The sequence below is a fragment of the Heloderma suspectum genome, chromosome 7, assembly GCF_057233095.1.
Source record: "Heloderma suspectum isolate Gila_16-S chromosome 7, 16-S_ref, whole genome shotgun sequence".
In the NCBI taxonomy this organism is placed as follows: Eukaryota; Metazoa; Chordata; class Lepidosauria; order Squamata; family Helodermatidae; genus Heloderma; species Heloderma suspectum.
Genome location: NC_139464.1, coordinates 6,361,801 through 6,385,205, shown reverse-complemented (window position 1 = coordinate 6,385,205; position 23,405 = coordinate 6,361,801). Strand labels below are relative to the sequence as shown.

Genomic DNA, 23,405 nt, shown 5'->3' with positions numbered 1-23,405 from the left:
ATGTGGAGAGAGGTAGGGAACAGATGTGGGAAGGAGCAATACGCAGGCAGCTGCCCTGCATCTGTTCCTTTAGCAGCATCCTGACTCAAGCAGGATGCTTTCCCCAGCACTTTTATCTTCCATGCCAGGGAAAGCTTCACCAGCTCAATTTTATATGTCAGCCTGCTGAAAAAGGCACAGGAGCAGGGCCAGTTAAAATGTGGCATCCTTGAGTGACACAAATGCTCACAGAGTAGGGCAGGACCTTGCAACATCCCTGGCAGATGCTTGTCTAACTAGTCAGCCAGCATCATTGATTGAGTGTGTTTTGGAGCTGGAGAGACCCGGGTTCAAAGTCCCTACTTAGCTCATTGGGTGACGTTGGGCCAGTCACTAGCTCAGCCTAACCTAGCTCATAGGACCAGTGTTGTGAAGATACAGTGGCGGAGCAATGTGTGCGGTGTTAAGGACACTTAGGCTGCCCTGAGCTCCTTGGAGAAATGGTGGGATATAATGGGTAATTTTAAACAACCTTTATAGAATATGATTCTTCAGGGTCCTAGGCCTACTTTTTACTGAGGTGGTAGATCTTGGCTGTACCACGTCAGATGTGTGTGTGTGGGGGGGAATGTCACAATCATGTGATTGCTCTTCTGTACACACACACAACAAATCCCCTGAACAAAGAAAACTAGATGTGAGAGAACAGGGCTCCAGGTTAGCCTTCACGCTGATACCTAGTTTTTCTGTGAAGGGATTTTGTTTTGAGGACCATTCAGTCATGTAGGACTCACACCTCCAATCTGAAGTGGTGATGCCCGGACACAGATTTCCTCTAATGTTAGGCAGAGAGCTGCACCTCTGTGATTTTACAGACCCTCCAAGTGTCAGGAGATTTTCTTCTAACAGGTCGATTGTGCTTCTTATTCAGGAAGAGGCTTCTCTGCAGAGGCGGCAACATACAGCCAAACAGGGACTGCTGGGGAAGGCCATTAGCTCATACTCCCAGCTGTTTCAAAGGTAAGACAAGGCAGCAGGAGGGGCTGCAGTGGTGGGAGAGCGAAACAGAATGCTAAAGACCTGAGAAAGCAGAAAGCCATGTATTTGTGCTCATTTTCTGTGGGACTTGGCAACTACACCTCACAAGCCTGGTGTAGCATTTTTTTCAGGCAACTATCTGTGTGTTTTCCAAATATGTTTCGATCACCATGAGGGCCAGAAACTTGGTGATTTTTTTAAATGGCATCAGAAACTCTCCGGGAAGTAGAATTCTGCCTGGAACTAGAGATCTGGGAGAAATACATTCAGTTCGCAATTTTATGCAAAGTTACCAATTTGAACTACCCAAACCTATATACAGGCTGCATGCAGTTAAATATTAAATGTCGATATCTGCACTTTTCCAAACTTTACACATTAGAAAAAGTATTAAAATGCATGCATTACAGAGAAGTGGGCATGCGAACACTATCTTAGGGGAAATCACCTGCAAAAAAATGCATATAATTTGAAAAATGTGTACAAGATGCATGTTTTGATAAATGTTCATAAGAATACCTGCAAATGTTCACATGGACTTTACAAAAAAAATTGCAAACTGATGCAGAACAAAATTAACTTTGGAAAACGGAGAAAATGAGCAAAACTGAACTTGACAGATCCACTTGTCCCTACATGTGGCATCCTCTGATTGATAACTTTGTCAGATCAGGAGACTCAATTTTATGTTGGGGGTGTGGGGAGGAACCAAGCCCAGGAAGTACTACAAGTAGTACATACATGAGGAGGATTGATTCCAAGACTTACAATGTAATCCTATGCATGTCTACTCAGACGTTTGTCCCAATGAGTTCAGTGGGACTTACTCTCAGGTAAATGTGAATAGGACCACAGCCTAAGGAACTAATAGCAGGGCTCTATTCCAGGAGTGGGGAACCTCTTTCAGTGTGAGGGGTGGATTCCATTTCAGAAAGGCTCTCGGGTGCTGCATTCCAGCAGTGGCCAGGACCAAAGGCAAAAGGGGTGGGCCCAAAAACACAAAAGATCCCAGCATATTTTAGGTTAAAGCTCTGACTGCTAGTAACTAAGTCATAGGAGAGGCATTTCAGCCTTTTAGAATGGGGAAAAACTGCACAAAAACTGGGAAACCACACAGTCTGAAGTTGGGGGAAAGGGGACCCTGGAGGGATCCCACGCCTGAGATTCTACTCTGTGGGAAGACCTCATCTGGAATATTATTCTGTTGAATCCTTCTTTATTGGGAATACTGAAGATCATCCATTTGCTTAGCAGTTGAGAATCTTATGTAGGTATTGTTCACTCAGTCACACACTCCTTAGGAATTATGCATGGAAGAAATTGCAGGACAGTGCCATGGCTAGAACTGGCCTGTCAAATATGTATTGCATTTTTGTAATTATGAAGACGGTGCAGATACTAATGGCCATTAACAAGATACTGTTAAATGTTGACTGCTACTTACTGAAAAATCCTCTGATGTCAAATGCTGGTACTGAATAGAAAGTATTCCCCAAATATCAACAGCCAGTGAATAATTCAAGAATTCATTTCAGGTCTAGTTAGCTGAGACAGTACAGGTGAAGGATGGAGGCGCCAGTTGCACCCTAACTGCAAAGCTCAGATGTGCACTGAATGCACATCTGCCTCTCTGCAGCATTATCAGGACACACCCTTGTTTACAAGCTTTACAGAATTATGTCATTAACCTAGCTCTGTTTGTTAAATTTGCTTTTTGTTGTTGTTGTTCAGTCGTTCAGTCGTGTCCGACTCTTCGTGACCCCATGGACCATAGCACGCCAGGCCTTCCTGTCCTGCGCTCTCTCCCGGAGCGTGCTCAAGTTCATATTCATTGCATCAGTGATGCTATCTAGCCATCTCATCCTCTGCCATCCCCTTCTCCTTTTGCCTTCAGTCTTTCCCAGCATCAGGGTCTTTTCCAGGGAGTTTTCTCTTCGCATTAGGTGGCCAAAATATTGGAGCTTCAGCTTCAGTATCTGTCCTTCCAATGAGCACTCAGGGTTGATTTCCTTTAGGATGGACTGATTTGACCTCCTTGCAGTCCAGGGGACTTTACTTTACTTGCTTTACTTTGGTGCAAAATTTAGAATTTGGGCAGGCACTAAACACACAATACTTTGATCAGCTCTGATCCAGAAAGCTTGCTCTTACTTTAAATTTATTCCACGTGCGCACACACCCCATAGCTGAGTGGAATGTTCACTCTTTGTGAATGTTTGGGTCAAAGGAAAAGTCAAACTCTCTAAAAACTCATCGCAGAAAGCTTCAATAGATAATTCTGCCTTTTTCTTCTCCCTCCTCACTCCCCAGCTTGCTCTTGAAAAAAACCACCTGCTTTAATTTAGAACAGAAAGGCCTTTTTCACAGAAAATGGTTCTTTGCTCCCAGAGCTCAGCAATGGCACCTAAGCGGGCTTCATGCTTTTCTGTTCAACTACTCTGTTGCCAAGAGACAGGGAATGGCTTTTTATCGAGAGCTCATCGCAAGACAAAGCACTGAGCTTCTTTTTCCTGGGGATGCCACAATATAGAACTAATCTAAAGTCATTTGATTAGTAAAGGGCACTAATGGGCTAAAGAGAGACGCACATCGCTAGGTCGTATTTACTCTGGACATAAGTGGAGATGCAGGCAGGAAAATTGCCGTGAAGGACCAACTTGGCAAGAAAACGTTCCACGCATCTCTCCTAGTAACGCTGTATTAAAAGAGCTCTGCCATCTTAAAATGGAGGCTGACATCTAATGTACATTTTAGTTTAATGTCAGCCAATTTTCTCCTACATGCATGGAGCATTTTGAAATCTGCAGGGCAGTGGAAATGGTGCTCAGGAGGCAGTTACTTTAGGTGTAACAACTCTTGAGAACCATCTAGCTGGTGGGTGGGACACAGTTCTAAGTTCAGTCCTGGACTGGGCAGACTTCCCTAATGTGGTGACCTCCAGATGTGTTTGACTACAAACACCCATCATCCTCAGCCAGCATGGTCGGTGGCCATGCTGGCTGGGCCTGAGGGGAGCTCTAGTCCAACAGAAATGGAGGGCACCTGGTTGGGGAAGGCTGAGTCAGAGGATATAGCTCTTTTTGTCCACCAGTATGAGTCTTGAACTAATGCCAGCTTCAAAGTTGGTGGGGAGACCGGGATCAAAGGGGAATGCTTTTGCAACACCTTCTGATCTCTGGGCACAACAGCAATGCAGGGCAACAAGCATTCTGTCCCTGTAATAGACCACCAACAGCATCTCATGCCCAACAGCAAGTTCCGTCTGAATGAAGTAGAAGGCATGGGTAAATAGCACAAGCAGATTGGCGTTGTAGGTTTAAGCTGTTTTCCAAAATGGGTGCTAGTCATCCTCCCACAGCACCTATTTCATGAACAATGACATTTACATCCATAAAAGCTATGGCAAACTATGTGTTTTGAGGTGAGGCAAAGCCAGTGGCAACATCCTGAAACCTTTATTAGTGAAAGATAGTATTTATTTTAAATTAAAATAAATTATTTTATTTGTTACACAGCAAGATACTGAAATCAATGTGAAACAAAGGTATTTCTATCTCATTATTTAGCATCTTCGCAAGGGGTTGTTGGTTGTGTTAGGATAAGAAACTGCCTTTTAGACAGAGGCAGACCATTGGTCCATACAGCGCAGTATTCACTCCACTGGCTGGCAGTATGTATGTATGTATGTATGTATTATCTTAATATTTAATAAAGCTAATATTCCCTTTTTTGTCAGTAGCTCTTCAGGGTTTTGAACACGCCCCTACTGGGAGATGCCAGGGACTGAACCTGCGGCCTTTTGCATGCAAGGCATCTGCCTCACTACCAAGCTGTGTCCTTTCCCCAAATATTAATTTTAAGATATTTTAACCTGTTCCTCCACTGTCAAGGGTTCAAGAGCAGCTTACATAAAACCAATAAAATGTGATGGAGGAGAATGCAGTTAATTAGGAATCCTGAGCAGTTTAGGGCTTAATAAGTTAATCCCAGTACTTTGGACTGTGCTCAGAAATGGACCATAGCCCGGGTAGCTGTTTCAAAACTGGTATAGTAGGATCCATATGACTGGCTCCAGTTCATAAGCATTCTGCTTTTCTTCCCATGTTTCAGCTATCAATGTCCTCAAGCCGATATTCCTTTTTGGGGTCAGAACATAGTGTGCCATCTAGCATGTGCACACTATACCTCTGCAAAAGGTCCCAATAGTTTTGGGCTCATCGGGTACACGTGTGCGCATGCGAGCCCACATGCATGCGTGAATGGGGACATTCAGTAACGCTTATGTGTTCTGCTTAGAAGTAAGTCCCATTGTGAACAGTGGGGCTTACTCCCAGGTAGGTGGGTGTGGGATGGCGGTCTAAGGTGGCAATCCTGTACCCATCTAACTGGGAGGAAGACCCATTGAAATAAGCGGTATTTCATTCTGAGTAGACTTGTATAGGGTTGTGCTGTAAGGCACTAAAACGTATTAAAATGAATGTGACTCATGGCTCAGGCTGTGAAGCTCAGTGGGTGGCTGAAGGCCAGTCTCTCCCAGCCTAACTCCCAGGTGGGCCCAAAATAAAATCTCCCTCATCCATGATTTGACTGTGGATGAGGGGGCTGACCTGGCATGTATTACTGAGACCTGGGTGGGGGAACTGGGAGGGGTCTCTCTCTCCCAGCTGTGCCCTCCTGGGTACTCGGTGCAGCACCAACACCGACTTGAGGGTCGGGGAGGGGGGGTTGCCATGGTCTATAGGAATTCAATCTCCCTCTCCAGGCTTCCTGCTCATTCGAGCGCAGATCTTGAGTGTTTGTACCTTGTGTTGGGTACCCGGGACAGATTGGGGATTCTGTTGGTGTACCGCCCACCCCGCTGCCCATCAGACTCCCTGCCTGAGCTGACGGAGGTGGTCTCGGACTTGGTGTTGAGGACCCCTGGGATGATGGTCCTGGGGGATCTCAACTTCCATGCCGAGGCCGCTGTATCCGGGGCGGCTCAGGACTTCATGGCCGCCATGACAACCATGGGGCTGTCCCAACATGTCATCGGCCCAACGCATACAAAAGGACACACGCTTGATCTGGTTTTCTCGACTGGGCAGGAGGATGGTGATCTGAAAGTGGAGGAATTAACATCTGTCCCTTTGTCATGGACAGATCACTTCCTGCTGAGGTTTAGACTCCTGGCAGCCTTCCCCCTCTGCAAGGGTGGGGGACCTATTAAAATGGTCCGCCCCCAGAGATTAATGGATTCAGATGGATTCCAGAGGGCTCTGGGGGATTTTCCCGCTGGTATGGCTGGTGCTCCTGTCGAAGCCCAGGTCGCTCTGTGGAATGCAGAGATGACTCGGGCGGTTGACACGATCGCGCCCAAGCGCCCTCTCCCTCTGAGCAGAGCCCGGCCAGCTCCTTGGTATACACCTGAGCTTAGGGCAATGAAGCAAGAGGGGACGGCTAGAATGCAGGTGGAGGAAAACTCGTGCTGAGTCTGACCGAACACAGGTAAGAGCCCACTATCAAGCCTACTCTGTGGTGGTGAGGGTGGCAAAGAGACAGTTCTTTTCCACCAGCATTGCATCTTCTCAGTGTCGTCCAGCGGAGCTTTTCCGAGTGGTTCGCGGCCTGTTACATTCTGGGCCAGGGAGAGAGACGGTGAACCCTCGGTAGCACGCTGTGACAAGTTTGCACGGCACTTTGAGGATAAAGTCGCTCAGATTCGTCATGAATTGGACACCACCATTAATGCAGTTCCATTGGTAGAGGCGTTCAGAGCATCGTCTGGTCCAGTTTTATTGGATGAGTTTCAGTTACTGAGGCCTGAGGATGTGGACAAGGTGCTTGGCCAAGTCCGATCGACCACTTGTGTGCTTGACCCTTGCCCTTCATGGCTTATTAAGTCAAACAAGGAGGGGATGTCCGGCTGGGTCCTGGAGGTTGTAAATTCCTCCTTGAGAGAGGGAGTGGTGCCTGCCGCTTTAAAAGAGGCGGTAATTAGACCACTCCTAAAAAAGCCTAACCTGGACCCAGAGGATGTTAACAATTATAGGCCAGTGGCCAACATCCCCCTCCTGGGCAAGGTGCTTGAGCGGGTGGTTGTAGGACAACTCCAGGCACTGTTGAATGAAACGGATTATCTAGATCCATTTCAGTCGGGCTTCAGGCCTGGTTTTGGAATGGAAACTGCCTTGGTCGCCCTGTGGGATGACCTCTGCCGGGAGAGGGACAGGGGGAGTGCGACCCTGTTGATTCTCCTGGACCTCTCAGCGGCTTTCGATACCATCAACCATGGTATCCTTCTGGATAGGTTGTCTGGGTTAGGAGTTGGAGGCACTGCACTACAGTTGTTCCGCTCCTACTTGGATGGCCGATTCCAGAAGGTGGTGCTGGGGGATTATTGCTCTGTGCCATGGCAATTGTGCCATGGGGTTCCACAGGGCTCTATTTTATCCCCCATGCTGTTTAACATCTACATGAAACCAGTGGGGGAGGTTATCCGGAGGTGTGGGCTGAGGTGCCATCAATATGCAGATGACACTCAGCTCTACCTCTCTTTCTCATCAAAACCAGGTGAGGCAGTGGCTGTTCTGAATCAGTGCCTGGGCACGGTAATGGACTGGATGAGGGCCAATAAACTGAAACTCAATCCAGACAAGACGGAGGTACTGTTAGTGGGTGGTTTGTCTGCCCGGCTAGGTGATATTCAACCTGTTCTGGAGGGGGTTGCACTCCCCCCTAAAGGATCAGGTTCGTAGTTTGGGGGTGCTCTTGGATCCAGAACTGTCACTTGAGGCACAGGTGAACTCAGTGGCACGGAGCACTTTTTATCAGCTTAGGCTGGTATACCAACTATGCCCTTATCTGGACAGAGATAGCCTAGCTACAGTTATCCATGCTGTGATAACTTCTCGTCTGGATTACTGCAATGCGTTATACATGGGGCTGCCTTTGAAAACGGTCCGGAAACTTCAGCTGGTCCAAAATAGGGCAGCAAGATTGTTAACAGGGACTGGCCAGCGAGCTCATATTACGCTAGTACTTTTCCAGCTGCACTGGCTGCCAGTCCCTTTCCGGGCCCGATTCAAAGTGCTGGTATTAACATTCAAAGCCCTTAACGGCTTGGGGCCAGGTTACCTGAAGGATCGCCTCCTCCCATATGTGCCTGCCCAGACCTTAAGGTCATCATCAGCGGCCCTTCTCCGTGAGCCCCTGCCAAAGGAAGTGAGGCGGGTGGCTACTAGGAGGAGGGCTTTTTCTGCTGTGGCACCCCGGCTCTGGAATGAGCTCCCTAGTGAGGTTCGCCTGGCGCCTACATTGTATTCCTTTCGGTGCCAGGTGAAGACCTTTTTATTTTCCCAGGCATTTTAGCATTTTAGCTTTCTAAATTTTTAGCTTTGCTGTTTTAAGTCTGTATTTTAAACTCCTGCACTGCTGCTAGGTTTTATTGTGGTTGTATTGTTATATTGTGGTTTTAATGTTCTATATATTTTAAATCGTTTTATTGTGTGTTGTTCGGTTTTAATTTTTGTGAACCGCCCAGAGAGCTTCGGCTATTGGGCGGTATAGAAATAAATAAATAAAATAAAATAAAATAAACCTACTTCACAAGGTGGTTGTGGAGATAAAGTGGGTGGGCGGGGAGATAACTCCAGCCACTGGTCCCTGGAGAGAGGGATATAAATCTGGTAACTGAACAGCAACACATGCTAATTTTATCATTACCCTTTGGGCAGATTCTAGGGCCAGCTAATCATAGCGCATGACCAGTAAACTGACCCCCACTTCTCACTGTCCTTCCCACTTCTCTAAGAGATGAATTTAGGGCATAGGTGGCGTTACCAGATTTCAGTATGTGATGCAGAGTTTGGCGCTCTGAGAATCTCACTGCTCCTTTTTGAAAAGCAAGTCTATGGTTCTCGTGAATGCAGAGTTTGTGGTATTATTGCTGTACTTCCCACCAGCTGTGATCTGGCACTGGAGGATTGGACCTGGCAATGCGGTCAGCCAGGGGACTCTGCTCTTAATCATACCACACATCATTAATGTACGTAATTCACTGTCATAAGATGTGGTGGCAGCCACTAGTTTAGGTAGCTTTAAAGGGAATTAGACAAATTCGTGTAGGCTGGGTAGATCTGTTAGTTTCCGTTACCCATAATGGCCATCTGGAATCTCCATATTTAGAGGCAGTGTGCCACTGAATATCAGTTGCTGGGAGCAACAACAGGAGAGGCTACTGCCTTTGTGCCCATCACAGTCTGTGGGGCCATAGAGGCCTCTGGGTAGCCACTGTGAGAAGCACGATGCTGGATGAGAAAGACCCAACAAAGCATTTCTTATGCTCTAGGAGTGGCTTCGGCAGTGGCAACACATTCCCCACAGATGGCTCCACAGCATCATTAGCTAGCCTGGCAGAGCAGCAGAGAAACCTCCACCTTGTCCAAATCAAGGGCCATTTTTTGACAAATAGGGAAACGCCATCTCCCAGGAGACTAGCTAAAAATAATCTGGTTCCTAATGGACATAATTTTGAACCAGACCGTTTTTAAGAAAACAGCCTGTGTTTCTGTAAATCCATTCTGTGTGTAGTACTAATGGAGGGCGGCATCCTCCTCCATGTCTTTTTCTGCTCAGGAAATGGTTTTGCTCCAGGCATGTTTCCCAGGTGTGAATACAGGTGTACTCGCACACCAGCTCAATCAAGTCACAAATGTAATCTGAGCCCACTGTAGTGTTATTTTGAAGTTGGGCCCAAAATGTCAGGGATATTAGCCTTTTCCGAGCACAGAACATGGCTGATACAGTTTTGTTTTTTAAAAGAATTTGAGTTGAGACAACTTCAGGGCAATTGGAATCTTAAAATCATTGGGATGTGCCTATACCAACAATAGAACTGTATATAGAAAAAGGGTTGTTTGACATTTTCTAGTAATTTTGTCACCCCCTTCTGGAAAGAAGTTCTAAAATCCTTTTCTGTTGCCCTCTGGAAGGATGTTTATGTCACAAACATAGTCATGTAACTTGTTGCCTCTATGCAGGAGTTCAGAAAAATTGCTGTAGGGAAGGAAGATGGTTTGATAACAGCTGCTCTCTGAGAAAAACATGGACAGACAGGGAGAGAACAGGAGAAGTTAGGAGGTTGCAACACTGTGGTGGGAGTATTGGAAATGTTGCCCCCTTCCCGACAACCCAGGAGCTGCCTTCAGGTGGTGGAAGAGGAGGGAACATGACTTCCTTCTATGGGACCCATGTTCATGGCATCCCCACTTCTAACATTCTACTTTCCCTGCCATAGGAATGAATGATAGCCATTCATTTATATGAGATAAAGTAAAGGCAGGGTGTTGACAGAGAAAGCAGCATACTGCAAGTTAAAAGCTGGCTGCACAGATGGTGTTGTTGGGAAATGTTTGGTTTCCTGGGCCATGTCCTATGTTTCCAAAATGTAGGACTCCTGGAAGAAGATGTGCACCTCACAAGGACTGGGAAGAATGTGTTTGGCAGGGGCTTGTAACACTGATGAGGAGAGCTTGAAATTATAAGCTGCAGGGGAGGGTGGCAAAAGTCCAGAGCTAACTAGTGAGCCAAGTATTAGGGACAAGAACATGTGTGACAAAGGAGGAAAGCAAGACAGTGGAAGTACTGTCTGGTAACTTGTAGGTAAATGCAGCATGGAAATCAGGAACTTGGTAAGACTCGTGACCTCGAATATCTAGATACTAAAGTTTGGAGTATAAGAAATAAGATGAACTTGAACTCCTAATACAAGAAAGTAAGTGCTACCTGATAGATATCACTGTGTCAGTGTGATGAGACTCACGATTGGAACTTTGTAATTAGAGGGTATATCTTGTTCAGAAGGAATAGACCCAACTTAAAGGGAGGGGAAGTAGAATAGAGGAGGAGGAGATACTACTTGCCCTTTAGATCCTTGCCCATCCTGGCTTGTGAAATCTGCTAGAGCTGGGCTGGATATCTGGATCTCGGAGGTGGTAAATGCCTCTTGAGGGACGGCAAGGTCCCCACAGTTTTGAAAGAAGCTGAGGCCTTTGCTGAAGAAACCAAATTTAGATCCCATGGTTCCAGATAATTAACACCCTGTGTCAAATCTGCCATTCTTGGGCAAGGTGCTGGAGCCTGTGGTGGCCTCACAACTCAAAGCAGTTTTGGATGAAACTGATTATTTAGATCCATTCCAATCAGGTTTCAGGCCTCGTTATGGGACAGCATGGGCTCCGAGGTCGGTTCCCAGAAAACACCATATCCTATGGCCGTCTAGCTGCTGTCTAGCGGCCATAGGATTGCTCCCTAAAAGGACATGTACAGGAGATGGAAGGAGGAACATAAAAGCAGTATAATAGAGTAACCCAAACAAGTAAGGATGGTGTCAGGACAGTGAATGCCTTGAATGAGCTAAAGCTTGCAAGAGATTCTAATAACAAAAAGGGCTTATTTAGTTATGTTCAGAATCAGAAGAACAAGGAAGGGGTAGGACTGATGGTTAGGGAAGATGAAGCAATAACAGGTGACCCAATTCCTATTTTGCTTCAGTACCTTCTCACAATAGGAACTGTGTTTGATCTAGAACAAATAATATAACGAGGGACTTCCCAGGATAGGTAAGGAAACGGATCAGAAGACACCTCACTACTTTTAATGGGTTCAGGTTTCCAGGGCCAGATGAATTACACCCAAAGGTGCTGAAGGTGCTTATAGACATTATTTCAGAGCCACTGACTGTAATCTTTGAGAATTCTTGGAGAACAGACAAAGTGCCAAAAGACTGGAGGCAAGTAAATGTTGGCCCTATCGTCAAAAGGGGTGGGTGGGGTGGACCTGGGAAATTACAAGCTGCTCAGCTTGATGTTGATGCCATGTGAAATTCTAGAACAGATTATTAAGCAATCAGTCCGTGATTACCTAGAAGAGAATGCACTGATTACTAGGAGTCAGCATTGGTTTATCAAGAATAAACCATGCCAGACCAACCATCTCCTTTTTTGATGGAGTTACTAGTTTAGTAGATGATGGGAATCCCATGGATATAGAATATCTTGATTTCAGGAAAGCATTTGACAAAGTCTCCCATGATGTCCTTGCTGACAGGCTGGTAAAATATGGACTGGATGATACAGTTCAGTGATCAACAGCTTGCTAGGTAACAGTCCCTAACAAGTGCTCATTAATGGCTCTACATCAGTCTGGAGGAAGGTCTCGAGTGGAGTGCCACAGGGTTCTGTGTTAGGCCTTGTGCTGTTTGATATTTTTATAAATTACTTGGGTGAGGGCATAGAAGGGAAGCTTATCAAAGCTGCAGATGACACAAAGCTGCGAGGTCTAGTGAAAGACACTGAATACCAAATCAAATAGAACAGTGGGCCAAAGCCAACAAGATGAAATTTAACAGAGTTACATTTGAAGTCTTGCATTTAGATACAAAAATAAAATGCACTAGGATAGGAGTGACCAGGCTTGGCAGCAGTACATATGTACAGAATCTAGGTGTCTTAGTGGATCACAGGCTGAATATGAGCCAGTAGTCTGATACAGCTCCTTAACAAACCTAATGCAATCTTGGGTTGCACTAACAGAAGCATAGTGTCCACATCATGAGAAATAATCTACCCTACTCTGTGCTGGTCAGGCTGCATTTGGGGTATTGTGTCCCTTTCTGGGCACCATATATTGCAGACATGGACAAACTGGAATGCATCCAGAGATAGGCAACCAGGATGGTGAAGGGTCTGGAAACCAAGTCCTTTGAGGAAACCTTGAAAGAGCTGGGGATGTTTAGCATGGAGAGGGGAAGACTGAAGGGAGACAAGGTAACTGTCTTCAGATATCTGAAAGATGGAGCAGAGTTGTTCTCGGTTGTTCTAGAGGGCAGAACCAATGAGTGGAAATTGCATGGAAACAGATTTCTGCTAAACATTCCAACTGTTGAATGGTGAGAGCTGTTCAACAATGGAACAGACTGCTAAGGGAAGTGGCAGGCTCTCTTTCACTGGAGGTATTTAAGCAAAGGCTGGGTGGGCATCTGCAAAGGATTCTGAATCTCCATCCTGCATTGCAAAGCCCACACTAAGCAACAAGATGGACTAGATGACCTCCAAAGTCCTTTCTAGCCTTATGATTCAGTGATGGAGTGTCCTGCATTGGCTGTACCTGTCTCGGCGATAGGGCTGACCACAAGGCAAAGTAATAAACCAGGCCAATGTTCCAGCAGACAGGTTTCAGGTCAGGGAAGCTCAGGCAAAAGCAGAAGTAATCAAGCTAACAGGCACAAGGCCAAAGCACAGGCAGGCAGTCCAATACATGGAGTCAGCAAAGCAGGAGTGGTCAAACAGGCAGCAGTCAGATACGTACACAATTCGGTGGCAGAGCCAAGACAGAGTCCAAGGTCCATAGCACAGAGGTTCAACCACAGGGCATGGTCCGGAGACATGCCAGGAGAAGCTGGTGAGATATTGATCCCAGCAACTAGCAAGCGCTGCAGGAAGGCTTGTAACGGCAAAGGCTGCTGAGCCCCGCCCAGGCTCAGCTGCTGTCCATTAGAGCTCTTTGGCCAGAGCCCTTCTCCAGAGGAGTCACTTTCTCCTAAAGAGACCTTCTTTGTAAGCGAGCACTCGTTCTTGCCGGAGGCCTACTGGCCTGTTGCTTGAGCCGACGACGCCCCTGGGGCCCAGGGGGTTTCTCAGCCTCTGCTCCAGAGTCAGAGTCCCCTCCCTGAGAGGGTGGGACCTGCAGCTCTCTCCCTCGAAGGCCCAGCCTCCTCCTGGTCTGGTGCCAGCGACTGATCGAGCATGCCCTCGGTTTCTGGAGGCTCTAGTTCTTCCTCTGAGGAGGATTCCTCTAGTGAGGGAGTGGCACAGAGGGGCGTCATCGGAGTGGGTGGCCAAGCCTGCCCCTTGCTGCTTGCGATCCCAGGGCCGGGCTTGAGAAGCACATTCTGCCCCCTCTCCACTGTGTCCGGTATTGCAGCCTCTTTACCTGGTTCCATGGATCCCATTACAAACTGAGCCAAGCCCCATTTGGAGAGCCCTGCTCTCGTTTCTGTTTCTTGGGCATGTTAAGAGTGTGAGGGGGTGTCAAGCCTTTATCGAACTTCTTCTATGCAATGTATTCTGAGTGCAGGATTTAGGGGTTAGCGGTGTGTGTGTGTGTGCATGCCCAGTTTAGCTGGGCACGATAAATGGAAACTTAATGCTCGGAGGAGAGCGGTCAGACAATATTTTCTTCAACCAGCCGTGTTCAACACATTTGCCCCAACTGTCTGACTGAAAAAGGAAGCAGATTAGCTCTGAGTTGGGACATGGCCTTTGAGAACAAGTAGGTCACTGATGGCAAATTGCACGCCATCAGTTTGGGAGTGGAGCTCCTTTGCCTGAAGTGCACCAAGTACTTTGTGCTGTGACTTTCCATCACAAGTGCCAGGTGACATTACTTTATGGTTGAACTGTGCACTCCAGCATTGTATACGGAGGAATACCGTTCATTAGGAAGCAAATATAATTCCTATTATTATTAAAACTGAATAAGAAGAAACAAATCAGGAATGTTCCAAATTATTCTAAATACTATGTCCAACGATCGTGATGATTTTGCTGTGCAGTGCCACCGATGCACAATGGGTCCTCTTCGAAAGTATCTTGACTTTGTCAGCTACCCTATTTCTTCTCTGTGAGGCATACACCTGAAAGCTCTCCTCACAGCTGTTTGTGTCTTGTTCCAGGGATCTTGGCGGCACCTCTGCAGTAGTCGGCATGCATGCTCAATTTTTGGAACCCCCGTCTTACACCTCCCTGCTTTCGTCTGGAAGTTCCACCAGCCCGGATCACAGTGTCCCGCCCACCAGCCCGGACCAAAGGTGGGTAAGGACAAAGGTACTTTTGTCCCACTCACGTATCTGCCAAGAAGTGCAGTGGGCAGGCTCTCCATCCATGAAACTGTACCTGCAACGTATGCCTGGATCCTGGGAAATCACTGGCTAAGTGGGGGAGGAGGCTGCTGTACGACACACTGGATGTGTCATACAGGCATTTCCGCTCTCCGCGCCCCGGAACACCTCCAGAACGCCCCTTTTCGGCCGCTCCACGCTCTTCTTGCGAGTGCGGAGGATGGGGCTGTTCCGCGCAGCCTCTGAGGCAGCGCAGAAATAGAGGGAGGTCGGTTCTCTGGGAACCGACCTTGGAGCATGGGCTCTGAGGTCGGCTCCCGGAAAATCAGATATCCTGTGGCCGTGTAGCCACTGTCTAGAGGCCATAGGATTGCTCCCTAAATAAAACAACTAAATGAATAGCAGATGCAGAAATCCCTTTCAGAGGGGTGGCCAAACCAGTACAGAGCAACAGAAAGATGGAAACTGCTGTGGCACTGAGGCCAAATTGGCTTATTGTAGAATGCACTTTTGTGGGCAACAGCCGGCTTCCTCAGATGCATGAAGCGCTCTGGCCGCACACGCAGGCTGACATGTAATTGCAGCTAAACCAGGCCTGCACAATTGGTGACCTACCAAGCCAAATGCAACCCACCAGCCACACAGAGTGGTTTGGCAGGGGCTCCACGGGTTGTCTAGCATCTGGCAAATCATGATAGAGGGCTCGCAGACCTCATTTGGCTTGGTGGGTCACAAGGTTGTGCAGACCTGTGATAAACTAAATCAGAGATGGGGAACCTCAGGCCCAGAGGCCAAGCTTGCCCTCCTGGGGTCCCAGTCTAGCCTCCCGGGGGTCCTCAGATGGCCACGCCCCTTTCCCCCAACCACCGATCATTGGGTGGCTTCCCAGCTTTTGTGCAGTTTTACCCCATTCTAAAAGGTTGCAATGCCTCTTCTGAAGCTTGCTTACTGCCACTCAGAGCGTGAAGGTAAAATATGCTGGTATTTTTATATTTTTGGCTGCACCCCTTTCGCCTTTGGCCCTGCCCACCACTGGGATGTGACTCCCTGAGAGCTTCTCCAAAATCGAACTCAACCCTTGGGTTGAAAGAGATCCCCCACCTCTGCACTAAATGAATGTGGTGAGAACTAAAAGAGATGGGAGTGCAACATCCCGACCACCACACACACATACTTGCATCTTGCGAGCTGGACTGCTGAGAGTGTGGATGCAGGTGAGCTCCCGTGATGTCATACAAAGTTCACAAGGATTCCAAAGGCTGAGGGTAAAAGGCTGGCTGTGTAATGTTGAGGAGCAATTGCCATCAGGGAAGTTAGTTTGGCTGAGGAGAAACCCTTGGCAAGAGGAGGAGTTATGTCTTGTAGGGCAGGGGTGAGCAGACTTCAGGCTCCTGGGATTTACATTTTTTTTTAAAAAATTATATATATATATATATATATATATATATATATATATATATATATATATAAAAAGCTCCATCAACTGGAGACAAGCGCAAAATAATTTGTGTGTGTGTTGGGGAGCGAGATGCAAAATACTATTTATTGATTTGATTTGTACCCTGCCTTTCTACCAAGAAAAATGGCACTCAAGGCAGCTTACGATCATAAATAAAACTTCATTAAAACAATCTTTTACAATCATAAATAAATCATCACCAAAACAATAATAAAACAAATGCATTAAAACACAGTTGAAAACAACACAATAATAGTATTTATGTCACTGGTAGCTCAGGGGGCAGAACCAGGGGCCTCCCATGAGCCGACCACTGGGCTGAGCTGAATATGCAAGTACAAGCCGACACGTGAATGACTGGAGGTCAAGGATTCTAACCACCCGTTTTTGTTGTTGCTGTTACTCAACGATTGGAAGCAGGAGCCCCCGCCGTCAGGCGTCAGTCATCTCGCTTTCTATGGCAAGCGGGGAGATGGGTTCTGTTGAGCAAGACGAGCCTGGGGCTGGAGCTGCTGACACCCCTGTGCCTCCCTGCATGAGCTTGGAGCTGGAGCCGTGCGGGCTTCCCTCTGTTCTCAGGGGATGTTCCAAGACCAGAGCAGCCATTGGGAGCAGAGGCAAAGCAAGCCTGTGCGCGTGCCCCGGTTCTGGGCTGTTGTGGCAGGGGCTTGTTTACTGCCCTCCCCACCTCTGAGCTTAGAGCTGGCAGGAGGATCAGATTTCCCCCTGATCTTGTGCTTGAGATGTAGCACAAGGTCAGGAAAAACACCCCGTCTCTTGCGGGAGTGGAAGAGGAGTCCTGGTGATAATGAGCTTTTGTTTGACCAATAAGGCTAGCCAAAATGTGCCAGTTCCTGCTTGCTTATCTACCACAAATTATCCAGTAATCTGCCAGTAGATCCCAGTCTCCTTGCTGCTCACCCCTGATGTAGGTTGTCTGGCATGACAAGAGGCAGAGTGGCTCAGAAAGATCGGGAGAAACTGAACACATGTCCGACAGCCACGAAAGGCTGTATTTGATAGTGCCACCAGATGCAAAAGGGCGGCGGCAGTCTTGAACATCGTGTATTGATTCAAAATAACCAGCTGAATCTTTACTCAGACTCTGAGAAACAAAGTCAAAATTATTAATAACGATCCTTCAAGTGTCTCAATCCAATTCTTCTAGGATTTGTTTGTGCATTTTCATGACAGCAGCACCCCCCGCCCCCAGACATGCATACCGCCCGCTTGCTCCTGTTTACATTATTCTAATTAGCCAGCTGTAAAGATCTTGAAGCCGGCTATGGCTGCGTTACATCTTCCCTGCTATGCTGAAAGAAACCGAAATGTGTGACTGAGCTGGGGGTGTTAATAGGCTGCTGTTGGATTATCTATCAGCTGTCAGCATCACTAAAGAGGTGAGGCCTGTGTCAAGCAGGAGGCTGCGCAGAACAGTGAGGTTCCTGCATTCCACTGCGCACAGGGGAATAATATTTTTGCCTTTCTACTTTGTCACATTAAGGAGTTTTAACTCTGTAAACGTCTGCATTTAATGCTCTTAATATCCTTGTGGGAAATCAGCTGTGAGGCAAGCTTGCAAGAAATCAGGCTGCTAATAACGTGTTTGTCTGTGTGTACACACATGTTATGGTGGGGCTGCAACAGCTGCAGTCACCTTCTGAACTAGTGAGGAAGAAATGAAGAGCCTTGCAAAGTGAAGTGGGCCTCCCCAAGGAGGTGTGAGGGTTGCCAGGAGAGATGCACGGTCCTTCCTCTAATTTTGATTGGAGTAGGTGAAGATGGGTCAGTCCACTCCACAATATAGGAGGAGTCCTGCTAGAGGATACCAGTGGTCCATCTCATCCAGTATCCTGTTCCCCACAGTGACCAACAAGAAGCCTTGAGGGTGCCCACAAGCAGGACATGGGGGCAACAGCTTTCTCTTCTTGTTTCCAGCAGCTGTTATTCAGTGGCATGGTGCTTCCGATCCTGGGGACACTTAGCTGGTTCTTTAGTAGATCTAGCTCTGGAAATGGCTGGCCACATATATCCAGGGAGGATTGGAGATGGCCTAGCACTAGTCTGAGCCCCTCTCTTAAATGTAACGCCTCTTTGTTTTAAATTGCATGCTTCCATCCTTCGGAATCAAAGAATGGGTAAAATAAAAAACCTGTCATGGTGAGTGTATGCAAAAGCGTGAGCACACGCTAGTGAATAGAGGTGTTCTGTGAGACGTCACTGTTTTATCATGGCTGACTAGTTTGCTTGAACACTGTTGGCGTGGGGTGGGGGCTGGGACCCACAAGGCCGGCCCAGAGCCACTGGCATTTTCTCCACTCAGCTGAGCCAAAGTGTCGCAAACCCAAGCACAGCGTGCTGGAAGCAGAGAGTGAGGGAGACCCTGCTGTACGTCCTTCTGTGTTGTTTACCCCACTGGTTCTAAACCAGTGATCGAATCAGCAAGGAGGGAGATGCAGGATGGAGCAAGGCGCTCAAAACATTGGCCTGGGGGCGGTGGATGGGAGGGCTGGATTCTGTGGCATCCCTGCCTATGGGATTTCTTTATTTGGCTTTAGTGAGCCTCGTAGTTCTACACCAGGGACGTTCGGCGCCAGCTTGACTACATAAACAACTCAAGCAGTTAACTGGGCAGTTGAACTGGGGATGCCAGTGTAGCCGCAGTCAACCTGAGTGAGGCACAGCTCTCTCCCCAGGGAGATTGGGGTCGGTTCCTTGAAGCCAGGAAAGATGTTGTATTGCATGTGATATAAGGAAAGAGTTACGTTAGAGATTAGCAGCAGTCTGCCTGAGTGGAGCATAGCTCCAGGGAGATTGGGCTCCCCTCCTCTTTATGGTCCTCCAGGTGGCTTGTGAGGAAATCACCAGTCTGCCAAGGTTTTCACAGCTAGTGCCGCTCTCTGATCTTACTATTAACCCCTGGGTCCTTTCTCAGCTCCAAAGAGTCATCTGCTACAGCTAGGCGTTCGCTTGCTTCTCCGGCTGGAGCATTTTTATCCCGTGGCTCGTCTCCCCGGACCCCAAGGGGCCTCGCTGTTCCATCGGCTGAGAAGATCGACAGTGAGCAGGTGGACAGAAAAGGTGGGAGAGTGGAATGCCATTTTGAACACTAGGTTCATTGATTTATTTCATTTTATTTCGATGCCGCCCAATAGCCGAAGCTCTCTGGGCAGTTGATTGCAGGCTCTCTCTGCAGCATGATTGAGATGACATACCTAGAGCAGCAGGGGCCAGTTTGGAAGTGCTCTGACCCGCCACTGAGTCAGATCACGCCCTCCTCAGTGCCACGCGGTGAAGAAGCTGGCAGTAAAGGCGGCTGTGGACAGGTCCAGTGTCGAGGGTCGGCATGCTTGGGCACCTGCTGAGGGCCCACAGCGCAGCAGGGGCCCATCGACACTTGCTGCGCTTCTTCACCACTGCTGCCTGCTTCTTTGCCTGCTTCTGCTCTGGCCCAGACAACAGTGGTGGTGGTGAGGAGGAGCACAGCTGCCACTGCCCACTTGCCCCCTGGCTCTCTGCCCGTCAAGCAAGCAAGTGGTGGCGATGAGAAAAGGCTGAGGAGCAACAGCGGCTGAGGACAGTGGTGCTGAGAAGGGAGACGCGGTGAGGAAGGGGCCCATTGCTGGTGTCTTGCTCAGGGCCCTTCGAAAACCTGGAGCCAGTGCTGACTGTGGACAGCGTGGAGGTGGCCATGAGGCCTCGGGACAGTTTTGCGCAAGAGATCCCTGCCTCCAGCAGAGCTAGAGCAGCACTTCCAGCCCCCTGTGCCGTACACAGCACAAGCCTGGACGAGCAGGGCAGCCCATGGCCATGTTCAGTTAGGAACTGGAAGTGTCGTCGTGCTTTCATTGAACCTGCGGCTCTTCGACTCCTCCAGCATTTGTTTTGCTGGAATGGACATCTGCTACACAACTTGCCAAGCCAGGCTTCTGCTGTAAAGTGATGTCTATCTTCTTCAGTCTCTTTTTTCTGCTATATCTAATTGTTATTATTAATCACATCCTCAAACGTAAGGCTGGAACCGTTCTGGTGACCTTCTAATGTTTGGTGCAGTTTACGCTACAGTTTTCCTGGCATGGATATGAAGCCAGTGGGGCTCTTGTTTGTCTAAAGTCTAAACAAACGAAGCCCCAAGAGCTTTATAGATGAATGGGAGTAGAGGGAAATATGGTAGAGAGGTTTATAACATTTATGGAATATAACATTTATGGGGAAAATAGACAATGATTCTCTTCCACAACAGAAAAAAATGACTGTTGAATTAAGCAATGAACTAAGGGGCAGTAGTTTGAGGATAACATGTTGCAACCAGACATGGCAATGGATGCTAATCTGGATAGTTGTGAAAGGGGGTGATATATGGAGAATTGGTCGGTCAACAGGCATTAGTCATGGGAGTGAGACAGAACTCCAGGACAATATATCTGGAGACTCAGTGAGGGAGTCTCTGTCCCGCCAATCCTAATTAGGCCTGGTCTGAGATACATGTCGATGTACGCTGGAAGGCATGGCTCTTCATCCTAGTGCCAGCCGCAGTGACTGAATGCGGAGGAGAGAGCACATCGCACATGTTCACAGATGCTCTTTCCTCCAGCCACTCCACATGTCCAAAGGACAGCAGATCCAGCAAACAAACTAATGCAGTGCGCCAAGGCCCAGTTCCAGAACAGACATTCACAACACGTTTAGAAGCTTGGCCTTGGGAAGCCCCAGGTGCAAAGGAAGCATCAAGGCAAATCCCTGTACATTTTCAAGCACAAATTAAGGCCTCTTCATTGCTCTCATCTTATTGTCTCCCAGAGCTTAATTTAAGTCCAGCTCCAGAACTCGGTTTCAGTGATAGGCCTGCTAGCTAGAGTACATGTAGCAGCAGCAGTAAAAAGAGTGTTTCTAAGGATATCTAGAACCAAAACCAGGCCTACACACCTGGGACTAGTGAACAGGGTGTCCAAGTGAGAGGTGGGACTCAGTTGCCTCTCCTAGACAGGCACCATTATTAATTCTTCAGCACTGTTAATGAAATCAGTTTTTTCCCCCCTTACAGGGCCAGATCGTCCTCCTGACACAAAAGAGAAGAAAACACCAAAACCCAAACCCGTTTCCCCTATCGTATCCCAAGTCACTGTCCGACCAGGTTCCAACACCAAACCTGTGCTCCCTCCCATCCCATCAGGGCGGAAAAAAAATAAAACTGTGGCATCTGAAAGCCACGTCTCTTCCCTTTTTCCCAGCCCAAAGCCTTAGCTGTAACCACTTCCCTGCCCCTTCACGGAAAAATCTGCACACCGTGCCTTCATTTCGGAGTAGGCATGAATAGCTCATCTTTGCTGAAATTTTGGCTGCAGTCCTCGAAGATCACCTCTTGCAGCAAGTAGGCTGTGCCAAAGAGGGCTTCTGGTTTTTGCCCCTCTGGTGACAGGAGCCATTCCCGCTGGGTGGCAGTGAATTCCTACATACATCTTGGTTTTCCCTACAACATGAACGATGCAGCTCTCCATGCGAAGCTCCTTTGGAAAGAGCAAGAGTTTCCCTTCAGCCTTTGCACCCTGACAGGTTTTTGTATCTGTTTCTAGATTGCAGGCTTTACTGGAGAGGGGCTGGCTGGCTGGCAGGCAGGCATTCAACGAATTATGATGTTACTTAGAACTATATTTGTTCCTCTTATTGTTATTGTTTCACTATAAAATAACTGAATTGGACATGCGGCTACTGTATTATTCCAATTAAACAGGCTTTTACAATTAGCAGCCTTCCCTTTGGTGTTGGGGGCACAGAGTGTGTACTTATCTCCGCTCAGCTTGAAAGAGAAGGACTCTTGCCAAGTTGTCAATAATCCAAGTGGGCAAAATGGCATTGGAAAAGGCAATGAGGGTTAGTTCCCAATAAGGAATTTGTTGCCATGGCAGAAGCCATCATGAGAGGATTTCACCTCAATTTCACGTGAATTTTATTTTTCCTCAGGTGGCAGCAGCTGGTATTTAATGGGGATGGGTGGATTCCCCCACTTTCAAGCCACCATTCCTGGGTTCTGCTCTGATTGTCTGTGACCAAGAAGAATGGATTTGGGTGTTTTTTAGATGAAAAAAAATCCACCCCTTTCCCTTATTAGTAGCTGAGACTTTAAAAACAAATGTTGAGTTATGCACCTATAGGCCTTCACAATTATGAATTACCAATGCAGTAGTTTTATTTAGACATCCCTAGAAATAAAACCCCTCATCAGTTCTGCAGCTGAGGGAGAGATTAGCTCCTCCACTCTGAGAAGTGGGATTTGAAACTGAGCAGCTGATCAGCTTTGCATGTCAGAAACTCTATAAATACATTTTAAGCTGAATGTTATTATAAATATATATATTTTATCCCTACAATGCAGAGTACCTTTATATTCAGAGGAACATTGGAAAACCCACCCCTGTCCAAATAACATATAGAAACAGAAAAATGTATAAAGCCTTTGAAATATTTCTCTTTGGCTCATTTTTCTGCAGGCACACAGCTGTACTCATTCAAAAACACAAAGAAATGCCCTCCCCCCCCCCCTTGTGGTAGAAAAATATATACATTTATGTTTTAAAACATAATGTATGCATCATGTAAAAACAAAATGTTTTTCCCCCCGAACATTTTATCCAAAGCAACTGTATGCAGATCTAGTTGTTATTCGATTAAAACATAAACTCTTACCTGGGAGTAAGTGCCATTGAACTCGGTGGGATTTACTTCTGAGTACAGGATTGCACAGTTAATCAACTAAAGTTCTTTTAAGTGGTTGACAGCCCTAAATGTTTCACATTCTGATTATAGCTTTTCTAATAAAAATTAGAACATCCCCTTCATGGATCACTGCCTTGTTGTGGCGAAGGGGCTTGCGTAACTCAGTGAAGCCATAAGCTATGCCGTGCAGGGCCACCCAAGACGGACAGGTCATGGCAGAGAGTTCTGACAAAATGTGGTCCACTGGAGAAGGAAATGGCAACCCACTCCAGTATTCTTGCCAAGAAAACCCCATGGAACGTATCACAAGGCTAAAAGAGATGACGCCGGAAGATG

The 23,405-nt window shown here is 47.3% G+C and overlaps 1 protein-coding gene across 4 annotated transcripts in view; it reads left to right on the top strand.

Annotated features, from left to right (window-relative positions):
- Positions 1 to 22,959, top strand: part of LRGUK (leucine rich repeats and guanylate kinase domain containing) — a 91,369-nt gene extending 68,410 nt beyond the window's left edge. For 3 of the 4 annotated variants that reach the window (XM_084809041.1, XM_084809039.1, XM_084809038.1), the window contains 4 exons: positions 911 to 999; positions 14,732 to 14,866; positions 19,291 to 19,436; positions 21,400 to 22,959. In XM_084809041.1, the coding sequence (XP_084665167.1) occupies positions 911 to 999; positions 14,732 to 14,866; positions 19,291 to 19,436; positions 21,400 to 21,599 (570 nt within the window). In that variant the 3' untranslated portion in view covers positions 21,600 to 22,959. The remainder of the gene's footprint in view (positions 1 to 910; positions 1,000 to 14,731; positions 14,867 to 19,290; positions 19,437 to 21,399) is intronic. The other variant, XM_084809040.1, reaches the window with a different exon arrangement.
- The last annotated feature ends 446 nt before the right edge of the window (positions 22,960 to 23,405 follow it).